Consider the following 14,953-nt stretch of genomic DNA (forward strand, 5'->3'; position numbering starts at 1 on the left):
AAAAAAACCACCTGGTTGACAATTAGGACATTTTTTGCTATTGAATTTCAGTCTTCAACTCCCTCAAGAGTGGCGGTTAACCGCAACTAATTCGACGTTACAGGCAGAACTGATCATCTGCATACATTAGAAGAAAACAAAGAAATGTACAATAATTATTTACCATATTAAATTGGGGCACACAAAGTGTTGTGGAGTACAGTGTTCTTGCAACAGACCTTTTCCATGGGAACAAAAACCCAGCGTCGCATAAATACTTAAAAAGTCAGAAATAAATACCTAACAAAGAGGCAAGGATATGTCCATCCACAGGGTCCATGAGAAAAGCCTCTTTCTCATAGTATTTACTGGAAGACAAATGGGAAAGGGGAATTTTGAAAGCACAAAGAGTTCTCGTAACACGACAGCTGGATGTCATTTCACCGGCTTCTTCTCAACATACCTGCTGTTCTCCACCAGATAGAGGACGATCTTGTCCAGCACCTTCTCAAACAGAGCCGTCCGGATCCACAAGTTCTTGACTCCCTGTGGGGTGAGGCTGGGCAGTCGGGGCATTTTGCGAAAGCTGTCCTGACTTTGTAAACTCTGACTCCGTCTGCAGTAGGAAAGATTTTGCTTAATTTAAGAAACACAAGTAAGGAATGATTATACAATTCCGTTCAGTAAAACTGCATGTGTTTGAAGCTAACGGCATCAATGATTCATCATTCATGAGGGATATTATCAACCTGAATTATTTAGAAGTGTTTTAAAAATGAGGAATAGTCCTTCACATAAGCAGAGGGCCATTTGTTTGTAGTGCTTTCGCCGGTACAAATGAACCAGCTTTGATTAAAAGCTTTGAAGTCCACTCTGATGTGCGCATCCCTCACTTTGTCTCGATGATCTGCTCGTGCTCCTGGGCCTTCCTGCACAGCTCCTCAGCAGGGGCAAAGCTTTTCCCCACCTTCATGAACAGTGCCGCTATCTTGTTGCTACGCAGAAAGCCGGCTGCTCGTCGCTTCAACCCGTGCAGAACACAGGCCTCCACTGCAGCTGTTTGGAGACAAACACACACATTTAGGAAAAGAAAACATTCATACAGTTGTAAGGAATTAGGAATTAAGATAAGGAATTATTTTATTAGCGTTATCTTTATATTTAACATATTTACATTAGAATTAATTTGGAGTTGTGTGTCTGAGCACCTGAAACTTTCTTCTCCTTTAAGCTCTGTTTTGGTCTCCACCAGAAAAACCAGCTTTTAATACTAAACATTTTCAGGATTTAGAGCCAAAACAAGACCAAACCACCAAAATGCTGCAGGGACCTTTTTTCATTACATACAAAAGAGCGATTTCACATGTTCATACATAGATTTCGCAAGATTCTGGCAGTGATTTGGGGAGGTTTACTGTATAATGGAGGATAATATGAGTAAAATATACAGCAGTGTGACCACAACTATATTTTAGGAAGTATCTGGCAAATTTCGTAGATGGTTTCTACTGGTACATAACAACCCCTTCAATTAAATCACGCCTTCACATAATTATTTTTTATTGTTTATTCAATAAGCGGTAGTAGACACACAAGCCAATGGCATGATGACACAGATTTGCAGAAAAACATAGACCCCTCTGCTCTCTAGCACGTTCTCTCTCCTCTCCTCTCCTCTCAGGCCTACGTGGCAGGGCCTGGAGCTGTGTTGACATTTGAGTTCTCTTTCAGGATTAATCCTGTGGCTCTTCTCTGCTCACATGGGGTCAGGGGGAAGGTTGGGGTTGCCATGGCAACTCCTGTTGATGGAGAGAACGAGCTCTGGGAGAGATGAGTGGAGGGAGGGAGGGCTGTCGCGACAAACAGCATCACAATATCTGTCTTTCCATCATCGTTACTCCTTCGCAACACTCTGGCCCGTCTCCGTCCTGTCGCCCTGTTAACCTGTCACTGCTCTTACGACCATACACATACTGTTCGCAGTGTTTTATACTAAAGGGTCATCACAACCATCGTCTTTCACAAATTTTTAGTATCTTTTCTTCATCTTTTTCCTACATTTGGCTCCTTTCTGTGCTGCTGTTCCCTGATGCACCACAGTGTACGAGAGCAAGAGGCTAAATGTCATGACAAAGGCTACTATTAAAAGGTCTCCAGATATAATTCACCCTCTTTACTCCCTCATTATCACCACTGGCTTGTCTTAAATGGTCCAAAAGGATGCAAAGGAAGCAGATCCCAGATCGTTACACTTTTTAAAGAGGCTCTGTCAATAGCAACGTCATATTCTGCATAACAATCTGCATTTTAAATGAGCAACAACACCAACACGTCATTAGTTTATCACATGTCTTGAAAAATAGTTTTATTTCCTTGTATGGGTTAAAAAAAAGGAAATTTTTAGTACGAGACATTGGCTGGAGACATTTACATTAAAGACCATCAACATAATTTAATGATTTATCAATCACAAACAGCAGCAAATGTTGTGTGCAGAAAATGCTCATTATATCTGTGGCATCAGCCCTTTGTGCAGTCCCTCCTGGTAAAAAACAGCCAACACACTAAATTGCCTCTAATCACCCTGTATCTGTGGCAACTGAGTGCATTAACACAAAGCCACAGTCACACAAAGCTGACCAACACTTCAGTGAGACCAGCAAAAGGCACCATCACGGTGGACGTGGAACAGCTCTGAAAGGATTAATCAATACATCAATAGGTTACTGATTATTCGGAGATCCCTTTTGCAATTTAGCGTTTGTTTTGTTGTCTCTGAATGTTTTTAAATTATTGAATGCTTCAAAAGTCTACAAGTAAAGACAAAACTCTACTGAAACAAAAGCAAATAGGAGAGAAGCTGTAATCCGCAAATTTATATGTATATTTTTCTATTTGATCCGTAAAGGATATTCAGTTATGTCAGCAGCCATTAGCTTTGAATAATTCACAGTTTTTAATGTCTTTATCAAGCTCATTACATCATATTCAAATTGTATAAAATTGGTTCAGGGTTACAACATTTGTCCATGGAAGGAGAATTGTTTTGACCTGGTAGATTATAAGAAGTGAGGACGAGTAGAGTAAGGACTAAAAAATGCAGTTAAAGAAATGGCCGGATCTTCCAACTTGTTGAAGTCATGCAACTTTCGTAATCAAAACAATGCTATTTTAGCCGTAAGCCATGCTGTTAAAATCCATACATGTATATTGGCATTTAACCAAACAATATAACAGGTAACTCTTCTCTTTGTGCATAAAATAGTGAAGATGGTGGATAGTTGTTGTGCCCTGGAAAACCAAAACAAAACGTTTACCAGATCACCAATGATCCTGAGAGGCAACAGAGTTGAATTACTGCCATAAAAAACCCCCAAAACATTAAGAGCGAGCACAGAGGGCGAAACCATGGGAACCCACAGGCAACAAATTCCACTTGTATAGTGATCACTCAATATCAGGCACATAATCCACTGCTTAGTAACTTTAATATCTAGTTCATTTATACACGGTTTTATTGCAATGTCTAAGCGTTCTCCGTGTATCAGAAACTTGAAGATCTTGCCTGGGCAGCTTATCAAAGTAGCCAGCATGGTGGAGGCTAATTGTTCCCTGGTGAGCTGCCCGAGCTCATCTCCCATCCTCCTCCACTCACGCTTGTGTCTGAACAGACCACAGCTGAAAGAGGACGTGAGGTAACAATAGCCACTATAGGGATCACAGCAGAAGTCAGGTGGAGGAGGACGCTGACTGTCAACAGAGCTGAGAGATGAGAGGGTCATCCACAGTGGCAACAAGTCCACTGAGGTGTATGATAGTTGTTGAGAGAAGGACTCGTCCAAATATCACAATCTGTGCTCTTTTAATGACCCTCCAAGAGAAAAATAAAACTGTAGAGATGATTAGAGGGTAGAATGAAACATCCATCATCCTCTTTTTCACAATGCAGAAAACAGTTTAGCTCTACTTTAAATCACATTATGAGGAAGTGGTCAATCTGCGTCCTGTGAAAAGTCTGTAGCTGACTTGGCTCGCCCCTTTTGATTTACACCACTGTATTTTAACGTTGGTGATAATTACTTTAAGAACTCAATATTTTCTCAGGTGGTACTTGGTATGAAAAGGTTTGAGAACCACTGTATTTAGTCATTAAATGACCATGATGTGTCATCAGATATTAAGGAAACATTTAAGTGAAATACTGGCTTCACTAACAGCCAGTTTTATGATTCACTCAAGTGTTTTTGTTTTATGTCTGTTGCGCCACCCACTGCCACTCACCCTATTTGCCAGCAGTTACTCATACACAGCAGCTACGGCTTGTAAATGCCGAATGTTACCAAACCTAAAAAAGCCTTAAAATACCTCTCAATGGAGAGGAAACTGAAAACGGATACACCTGTGTGGATAATTTTATCTTGGACATCCAAGGGCTAACGCGTGAAAGTTTATTGGTGGATATTAAACATACATATTTGCTGTTGTACATATTTTTTACATGCATCCCCCCTTTATTCTTGACTGCTGCAAAATGTATAGGGATTTTCATCGTCTTTGTGTGATTTTTCCTTTTATTGTGTTATTTGTCTTAAGTTAGTTTCAGCTCATACTGTAGGTGTCTGAATCGATGATGTTCAGTTAAAGGTTAATGTATCTGTTGCCACAATATTAACTGTTACCCTGACAACACAGTAAAATGGTGACTCACTTTTTTTTTTTCACTTTCTGACCAATTAAAGTAGTGTCACCCAAGTCTGTGCAACCAGAGACTCGGTTGGTTTATAGAAACAGTTTCTCTATACTTTTAGTTTCCACGGCGATGTGATGAAAATGACACATTCTTGAACACTCCTTTTAACACAATAACATCTCACATGTTCATATCACAGATAAAGTACATTGTCCTCTATTATCGTATGAGTTAACAACCCATCTGTGTCTGCACGGACGGCTTCCAACTCGTAAAAAAATATTGCTTTTCGTGCGAGCTGAGAGTCATTTTGTTCACACGCCGAAATCCCCAAAATTGATTACAGCTTGCCAGACATGATGAGTGCATGTGGGCAGTGTTTCTCTCACAATAATCCCGCTGCACTCGGAGGAAAGAACAATAGCGTTTTGGTAATTAGAAATGATTTGACTTTACAATGTCCTTTATTTCAATATTGCACTAATTGTACACTTTGTCAGTGTTGAACAAAAGGTATAAGATTTAATGCCAGGGATCAAATCTTAACTTGATTAATAATTTAGCAAATATATTCTTGCTGTTTGATGAAGATTGACACTGTTATCAGTAAGGACCACTTACTGTCATGCTCCGCCTTTGTCTCACCTGGGCATGCAATCAGTTCACCTGTGGGCAGGAGCACACCTGCTCCCAATCTAATCATCAATCATCTACTTCTTTCCTGGTTCTCCAGCCTCTCGTCGCAAGATTGTTACAGACCTTTCTGTGGAAACCGTCTCGGCTCTCTAGAAGATATATCTTAGTTCTCTAGTGCTCTTTATGTGCTTATAATCTGCTATTTGTTAACTCACTCTTGTGCTCAGAACTTCTTCCCACGTGCATGCTGCCATTGACGCCTACCATCTCCCAGAACTCCGCCTTCCCCTCCCGTTCCTGCTTTGTTTATCCCTTCATCCATTAACCCATTCTTCAGTAAACTGTTAAACTGCGTACTGGCTTCGCCTGCCTGCTCTTGGGTCCAGCACCACCTCGCCTTAACACCAACTTCTGGTCTTAACTCCAGGTTTGCCTTAACACATGAAATAGTTTTTTATCATGTTTATGTATTTCTTGTTGATTATTTTATTTTCGTGCCTGAAAAGTTGTAAATTAGCCAGTGGCTATATTTTGGACTAAATGTTCATTAATGTGCAATATTCCCATTGAATTATAAAATGGATGCCTTTCATTTTTCATCAATACATGAAGAGGGAGACATTCCCTGCTTCTCCCTGACTCTATGACACTATTTTTGTGATTTTTCTTTCAGTTGTTGCTGTTGTTTTTGCAGGCAATGGTGAAACACGGTGGAGGTTCCTTGCTGCATTTCTGGAAAAGGAGTTGGGCATTTGGTCGGAGTCCTTTTAAGCTGAGACAGATACAAGCAGATCCCAAACATGGAGACAACGCCATTAAGAACTATCTTCACCGTAAAGAAGAACAAGGACTCCTGAAAGTGATGGTACGTCACACACATATCTCTGACCTCAACATCATTTAGTGTGGATTATATGAAGAAATGGAACGATTTAAGACAGCACACATCCACGAGATCTGTGGTTAGTTTCCAGGATGTCGAGAGCAACCTACCTACCTGCCAAGTTCCTTTTTAAAAAAAAAACAAAAAAAAAAAACTGTACAAGTATAACTCTGAGAATTGATGCTGTTTCAAAGGAAAAGGTGGTCACACCAAATGTTGATTTGATTTGGATTTTTCAATCTGTATAGTAGTGAGGACACTCGCAAGATATAATGCATTCCTTAGCCCCTTACCCTAACCTAAACCTAATTCCAACCCGAACCCTAAAACCAAGTCTTAACCCTCAAAAAGTTCATTTAAGGGTTGAAAGAATGTGAGGACCAGCCTAAATGTCCTCACTCCCTATGGTTTGTAGGTTTTTTGGTCCCATTCAAGAACACACACACACAAACTTTACTTTACTCTAACCACAAGACACTTAATCACATGTTGCAGCGTGTGAATGACAAAGCTATAGTGTAAAGCAGCTCATCAAGACTAGAAAAGCTCTATATAAATACAGACCATAATACCAACTCTTATTCTTCTGATTTGATTTGGTAGTAACGTAGTAAGTATTTGTACTTTGTTACATTACAACACTGCATATAAACACAAGTGTACACACACACACACACACACACAGGCTACTTACCACAAAAGGACACGATGTGGCTGCTGTCTTCATGAACAAATTTCCTGGTGACAGCTTCCTCCATAATCTGTTTCACCTGTCAACAACACAGCAGATGCTGCATGACTCATTCATTAATATGCAAAGTCTGTCTGTCTGTCTGTCTGTCTGTCTCACACACACACACACACACACACACACAGTCTGAGGGAGGCTTGTTGAGTTTGATACATGTATTTCAGAGAATGATTATTTATAAAAACGAATGCACATCTGTGTAGCAGGGCTGGTGGGAGGACTGGGGGTAAAAAAGTTGAGAGGGAGAAGAACAAAAGTGAGAAGAGTGCATGTTACGTTGGTAGATGAGTCACTAGCTCTCATACCAAGTACCTCCACTGGGAATTAATGGAGGTGGTACATTGGAGGAGGGGGGAGGATTGTCACGGCTTCTTCCCTCTGACCTGACAGCAGCTACAAACTAATAGTTAAAGATGACTGACGAATCAATCCCTCATGTGTCTGTGGAGACATCCCCCTGTGTTGGCAACTGCTCTGCAACCTGCATGGGGAATATACGGTACCAACCTCCGGACACAGTCATGCAGACAGCTTTAATTTCCTGCTGAGATGAGTATCTCCACAACACAAACACACACACACACATACACACACACACACACACACACACAGCGCTGAACATGTACAGTTCATGTACATGTTAGGTCCAGGTTTTTGTCTCCATGAGGGTTACTGGTCCTGACAAGTTCAGTGTTTATAAAGAGGTAACGGATATAAGTAAACACACACACACACACACACACAGTATTCTCAGTGGTTTTTCCCTTTGCTCAATTTTAAATACATTTATTTTCAATCAATTGCCCCCCCCCCCCACCTCCAAATCTACACATTCACTGAATGGTTTTGCGGCATAAGCAGATCCTTTTACCCCTGTGAGGCAGCTCAGAGGTCATGATGAGCCAGCTGTCAAACAGTATTATTTTTCATGGTTTGATATTTACAACTTCATCATAAACTCTTCCGGGAGATAAAATTGTGCCTTCAGGTTTCATTTTCCACTGCTCTGGCTTAGTTTTATGAACAGCAACAGATGATATAAAATTGCATAAATGATTTTTATGAATAATGCAATCATAACAGAAGCACTGAAGTGTATTTTGACTGCAGATGATCATCAAGAAGAAAATGAGTCCAAGTCCCAGTGTTTTTTACCCCCTTAAATTATCACTTAATATGGCTCCTGAACATGGAGCCATATTAATCCACTTTACTGTATATTCTATTGGGCACTTAAATATACGGTATGTCAGCTTTCATTAGCTGTAGGTTTGTATTAACATGTAATTAGTAGCATTGGCTTATATTATAAAGCATATAAACGCAGCATAACCCTGCTCCTCGGCATCAACAGAAGGGATTCATGCTGCCATCACCACGGAGACTGTGGCACTCAACTCTACTCACAATCACACCCATATACAGCAAACTCACAGATACAAACGCATGTCTGCACAGCATTAATAGTGAGGAAACTCCATAGATAATAATGCATTCCCAAGCCCCTTACCCTAACCTTAAACATCACAAATGAATGCCTAACCCTAAAAGCAAGTCTTAATCCTCAAAAGTTGAAGACGTCACAGAATGTGAGGAGCTGCCAAAATATCCTCACTTTCTCAAAATGTCGTCAGTCTGTGGTTTTTACGTTTTTTTTGGTCTTCACAAAAATACCCATACAAGAGCACACGCACAGAAAACACACAGAACTTCTTTCATCTGACATACAGAGATCTGACTGATTTGCCAATTTCAACACACAGCATGTCATTTCTGTCACTAGGGGTCTTTCAATCAGAAACAATAGCACACGACTGTTGTGAAGCTTTGCTGAATCACGGAGAGAACAGAATGTGCAGCAAATGGCAATGAGTAGTCGTAATAATCCACGAGTGACAAATGCACACAATAAAATGAAAAGAAAAATAACACACGACAACACACTGAATATGTCCTTCCTCACTCTGATGTTTCACAGGAGAGGTTTGTCCAGGAGCTTACAGCCGTGCATCTAGTGCTATGTAATATAAAGGAGAGCAGTGGTGGTTGTTTGTCTTTGAAATAGGGGAAGCTCATTTCAGGTCCATTTATTTAAACATACATTTAACAGAAATTCTACAAACGAACAACTAGAATAAGGAAACGCGATGATTATAACTGAAACGTTATAATAGTATGGAATTAGAAAATTAAAACACTTTTTAAGAACAAATAAAATATCAATTTATATACTTGTTCCTTGTGCTCCCTGATTTGTTCTTTGCACTCCCTATCTTGTTCTTTGCGCTCCCTAATTTATTCTTTGTGCCATGATTTTTTTTTTTGCGGGTGGGCCTTAGGACGCTGCCTGCTGATTGGCTACTGAGTTTTGGAGCGATGGCTCAATGGACCGGAAGTCGCTGTCCCCAAGTTTTCCCAGTTGACATCCGACAAAATAGTTGTGAATATCTAATGTTTTGTCAGATAATAAACAGATACTTACAATTATTTTGTTGACGGGAAACGAGTTCCAGACAGACGACGACTCCAAGTCCGTGACTACTTCCGGTCCATTGAGCTGTCGCTCCAAAATTTGTTCCTGCAATGCTGGAACCCTAACCCTAACCCTTTCAGACACCTACTCCAATCATCATGCAGAAGCCTAGCGTACACACCTGCCCGCTGCTCCATTGACTCCCAGAGAAGCTGAGCTTCCCTGGAAGTGATGTTTTTGACGCGTATTTGTCCAATCACTGTCGAGCTCACCGCAGTGGAAAAAAACCTATTCTGTGTCGTCGCATAGAGTACAGTTAAAGCTGAGCTTCAAGTGGTTTTAATTCGGAGGCTGCTACAGTAATAGGAACATCACGTTCTTATCACGATCAAGGTCTAATCGCGTTCTAGCGCATGTTTAGTATTGAAAAGTAAATGCAACACAGTACATATTTGACCACATTCTAGAGGAAGCTTCACTTGTTATCGCCACAGCAGGAAAGTCGTAGGAGTATGTAGGAGTGTGGAGTGTGTGAATGCTGTATATGTTGTTCTGACCTTCAACACATTTAGTCAAAGTTCTCCCCTGAATAAATAAACCCTCCATAAAGTGGACGATGTCATTAAAAGGTGACCAAAATTAAACTGTTGAAAAACACATTTATGTTGTACATAAATGTGGATTTCTATGGATTTTTAAAACTGTTAGATGGAAGAAATCTCACACATTATGTTTTTAAAGACTCCATTTTCATCTAGTTTGGGCTACAGATCAGGCGTCTGAAGAATTTATACAGTGAGGTGTCAAAGCACAGATGACCTGCAGGTTTCCATGGAGATAGCACGTGTTGCACAGTGGATGACTTCTGCCTTAGAGGATGCTTCAACAACACTCAATCAAATCTGGAATAAACCGAAACATTCACGGCTCCTTAACTGCGTCAACGGCAGGATCCAGGTAAACTGTGCCGTTATCATTTCAAAAGGGACTCGCAGCCTCATAGACGCATCATTTGTGTTGATTAGAGATTGTTTGTGCTCAAATCTTCATCCATCAATGCCACGGCAACATGCATTTTCAGGGGGGATTTAGAAACGTGCGTGATGTAACAAGTCATTTAGTCGCCTGTGCTCCCGCTGCAGCAGCGATGCCTGATGAATTTAACCGCTGTAGCTTGAAGACACAAGCCAGAGTGATAAAAGATCTTCAGAGTAATTCCAATTAAATCTTGCAACAGCAGAGGCAAGAAATAAGAGCAAGAGAAAAAGCCACATCCATTAACTTCCACCCTTCATTATTCATCATCTCTGTGGACACTGCTGAACGGAGGGAGCACACAGTGGAAAGTAATAAATAAAAATTCATCACCGTTATTCATGGTAATCCATGCACACACACACACAAATACAATTTGTACGTGCATTATTATTATACTTAAATAATGTATGAGCAGACTGAACATACTATTAAAAAGGAAAGGAAACACAAAAATCAGTGCAATCAACATGCAACCTGAACCTCTAGACCTTTTGATTATGTCACATGACCGTCGTCACTGATTGAACTCGGCCACTTTTCATGGAAATGTGGATGTTCAAATGTACTCTCTCTCTCTCTCTCTTTGAAACACTGAGGAATTGTGGTTTGCGGTTTAACTTGTGGTGAGACTCTTTTGTTAACGTTTAGCCTTGACTAAAGAAGGCATATCAAAAGCAGACATACTTGTACATTAATGACGTATTAAAATAATTTACCCCATAGGTCTCTGAGATCTACCGCTTTATCCTCCACATAAGGATTGCGGAGGTCGCTGGTGCCAATCCCAGCTGACATAGGGTAAAAGGAGGGGTACACACTGGACAGGTCACCAGTCCATCACAGGGACACAAACAACCATCCACTCTCACACTCCTACGGTCAATTTAGAGTGTCCGATTAGCCTAATCCCCAAATCTGCATGTTTTTGGACTGTGGGAGGAAACCAGAGTTGCAACCAGGGCGGGAACCTGGGTCTTCGTGGCTCATCAGCTTGTCTATTATAGTTGGTTCTCTTAAGTAGTTTTCCCTAGTGCTAAGTCTGAGTATTCTTGTTTTGTTTTTTTCCTCTTACAAACAATTCTCTTCTCCGTCTGCTTCAGTGTGAACCCTCTGACGAACTTTACATCCCTGCCACTGCTCCTGGACCATTGGATCCACTCCCACGCCAGCTTTTACCAACCTGCCAGCGCTGCCCGGACTATATGCGGTATATATGCATATGTGCTATACAGATAAAGCTGCCTTGCCTTATGGTTTGCCGGTTGAAGATAATCAGAAGTAAGTATGTAGTAAATGCCCACCAGGAAGTGACTCCACAGTCTGAATGAGCCTATTTCTCTCTTGATTTATAAAGCTATTAAATATTTTCCTGAGGAGTTAATAGTCTCAGTCGCAAGTTTCAGGTCTTCTTCAATAACATGCTGTAAGTGTTTGTAAATTGTTTTGCCATTAAGAGGAAAATAGATGATAAAGCACGACACATATGAGTAGACACCAGCGGGGGTTGACAGCTGGTCCATTGTCCAATGGCTGCAGGTGAAGTCTGTAATTTATTGCATAACCTCAATGTGGCACCAGTCAAATCACAAATTTCAAGGGAGTTCAGATTCTTATATGTGATGTCACGGCCGGTTGCCACATTAGGCAATAAAGACACAGATAAACCACACATTTTCAGCGCAGTATCTGAAGTAAACAAAAAGAAAACACTCCACCATCACTGTGTTCAAGTTTACAATCAACATGTTACTGCAAACTAAAAAGCACAGTCCCCTGAAGCATAACCTCCTATCTAAGCCTCAAACACTGTGAGGAAGGAAGGGAAACTGTCTGATCTGTGTGGCCCGTGTGTGTTTTCTAGCAGTCTGCCCCTCTCCTTCGGCAAACACAGACGTGTATTTGCATTTGAGTGCACGAACAGTACAAAAAAAGACAGAGGGAGGAGCACAATCAAAGCAAGATGAACAGACAGATGGAGGCAGACAGAGAGGGGTTCTGTAAAGCTCAGGCAAAATAGAGGAGATTTAATTCAAACCAATTTTGCACCAGAAGGTAATTCTGCTGCCACAGACCTCCTGCTCTCTGCAGATAATCACCTTCATCCAAGTACATTACAGGCAGGGTGACAACACACAGCGTGAGACACCATATCTTATAACCTGGTAATAACAATAATAATAATAACTGTACAAACATCACCATCTTTTTATATATGTATATATATATGTATATATATATATATATACATATATATATCCAAAAACATCCACTTTACTTTAGCTAAATGTTGATTTTCATTCAATCCAGAGAGATGTCACACTGAAGAACTGTGCTCTTGGTTCATCGTCAGAGTCCATTAGACTGCATTTGTGGTAAACAGTGAAAGAGCCACTGTGAATCTCAGTGAGGCCATATCTGTGCACAGGAAGTAGGTTTAGTCATGAAAAGGGCCTGGTCTCTGCTGATAAGGTTGCAAACAGCACTGAGGGTAAAACAGTCTCTGCATTCCTCCTTTTTCACAAGATCCAGACGGTGATGTTTATCATTGTTTGCCGATATTAAAGCTTTGTTATTTATGAGGCAATCAGAGGTGAAACTAATAAAGAAAGTTGTCTCAGGTTATAAAAGTGGTCTGAGAGGAATCTGGTCATGAAACAGGAACGAGCAATGTTCTCTCTCTACAATCATTGTTCCTGTGCTTCACTTGAGCTTCACCAAAGTCAACAACAGTGAAGGAGTCTGCTTATGTTAGAGAGGTTTTCCAGAGTTTCTGTTGTTTTCTGACAGTCTAATACAACGCTCCTATTTGAATATCATGCTGAGATTTCACAAGAAAAGCTACCAAACACATTCATTAATAAGTAATTCAGTATTAATTCAGTATTTCTTTCAGTGTGTGACTAAACCTTATGATTTTACTTGTTGATTAGAGTAACAGACTGTCATTGTTTTCCCCACAGAATACTATTAGCGCTTTTCCACTACACAGTTCAAGCACGACTCGGCACGGCTCTCCTCTACTCGGTTTGGAATCAGTTCATTAAAAAGATTATTTCAGTACTTCCTGTATGACCGGAGCGCAGACTCCGTCTGACGCAGTCACTGAACTGATCCACGACTGAATGGGTTGTGATTTGGCTCATGATCGCCAGCTTTCAGCAGTTTTGTCTCTAAACACACCAGACTCCTTTGTTAAATATTAAGATTTTAGACATTTCCTTGCTAAATGTTGGAGATTAACGCAAGTTTTCAGTCTTTTTAACTGACCTACACTTCAGCATTTTTTGGTTTGATTCCTGTGTCGGACATGACACTCATGACTCTTCCTGTGGCGACACCAATCTGACCAATCAGTGGCCGGCAGTCTGTCGACGTCACATCTCAGTATCGGCTCACCTCATTTGGAACAATCGCCAGAGCAGCTACTAAAAAAAAAGCATATCGGGTACTATCACGAATGGAAAAAGTAGAGTCATGCTAGAACTGTCTCTCACACATACAGGTGACCCCTGGGCTGCAGGATCCAGATCCAGATCCAGTTGTGAGGCTATTATTATAATTATCATTAGCAGTAGTAGTATGGTCATTATTATTATGCTATGATTTAAACTGATATCAGTATAATATTTTTCCTCAACACGCTATTCTACTGCTTGACATTGTAGTACTATAAACATGTCTGTACCTCAACTCCCTCTCTCCCCCCCACGTCTCCCCATTATTCCTTTCACCCCAATCAGTCGAGGCAGATGGCTGCACATCTTTGAGTCTGGTTCTGTCAGAGAGTTCTTCCTCTTAAAAGTGAGTTTATTCTCTCCACTGTTTCACTGTTTGCTCACTGTGTAAACTGTTGTGTTTCTCTTCTCTCTATATTATTGTAAAGGTTACTGCTTTACTATACGAATGAGATTTGATTGAATCTTTACTATGCTTTGGATTTTCGTTGGGATTATTCTGTTTGGACTCTTTGTTGTTCTATTTTCTTGGGGTTTTTAGTTCTTTGTGTCCGGTTTTCAGTTCCTTGTTTCCTGTTTTATTTTGTGGTATTTCCTTGTCAAGTTTTACTTCCCGCCCTGTCTGCCCCGCCCTAATGTGTTTCACTGTGTTTGATTATCCCCAGTGTATTTAGTGGGTCAGGTGTCTTTTTTTTCTTCATGCGGTTTGATCACTTGATTGTGCTCATGTTTGCTGTGTTTAAGGTTTGTGTTTTTTTACTTTTTGCTAGTTTGTTTATTGAAGACTATTTTTTGCTACTTTACTTAATTGTGTTTAAGTTCATTTCAATCTGCCTTTAGGTTCTGATTTTTGTAAAAAGAAAAAGAGAAGAAAATGGCATAATGGCAATATTCGAGCCCATAGATGGGTTTTAAACAATTCTCCTTCATATTTTTATATTTTACCTTATGTAAATGTGAAAATAAATAAATACACACATTCAACTCCTTGAATCACATTTGCCTTCAAACACAGGGAAACTGAGAATGAGGTCCATTTTGTGGTAAA

At 40.4% G+C, this 14,953-nt stretch overlaps 1 protein-coding gene and 1 long non-coding RNA gene across 9 annotated transcripts in view; one reads left to right on the forward strand and one right to left on the reverse strand.

Moving 5' to 3' along the window:
• Positions 1-14,953, forward strand: part of LOC131463580 (uncharacterized) — a 35,815-nt gene that overhangs the window by 14,969 nt on the left and 5,893 nt on the right. For 4 of the 7 annotated variants that reach the window (XR_009241064.1, XR_009241066.1, XR_009241065.1 and 1 more), the window contains 4 exons: positions 5,533-5,732; positions 6,000-6,170; positions 11,551-11,657; positions 14,191-14,251. This is a non-coding gene — a long non-coding RNA (uncharacterized LOC131463580). Of the gene's footprint in view, positions 1-5,532; positions 5,733-5,999; positions 6,171-7,329; positions 11,658-14,190; positions 14,252-14,953 lie in introns of all 7 variants that reach the window. The other 3 variants (XR_009241069.1, XR_009241067.1, XR_009241070.1) reach the window with 3 other exon arrangements.
• Positions 1-14,953, reverse strand: part of sgsm1a (small G protein signaling modulator 1a) — a 29,493-nt gene that overhangs the window by 12,282 nt on the left and 2,258 nt on the right. For both annotated transcript variants that reach the window (XM_058635351.1, XM_058635350.1), the window contains exons 3-6: positions 6,883-6,958; positions 873-1,035; positions 443-595; positions 280-347 (exon numbers count right to left, since the gene is read on the reverse strand). In XM_058635351.1, coding sequence (XP_058491334.1) covers positions 280-347; positions 443-595; positions 873-1,035; positions 6,883-6,958 — 460 coding nt within the window. The remainder of the gene's footprint in view (positions 1-279; positions 348-442; positions 596-872; positions 1,036-6,882; positions 6,959-14,953) is intronic.

Source organism: Solea solea, chromosome 8, assembly GCF_958295425.1.
Source record: "Solea solea chromosome 8, fSolSol10.1, whole genome shotgun sequence".
Lineage (NCBI taxonomy): Eukaryota > Metazoa > Chordata > Actinopteri > Pleuronectiformes > Soleidae > Solea > Solea solea.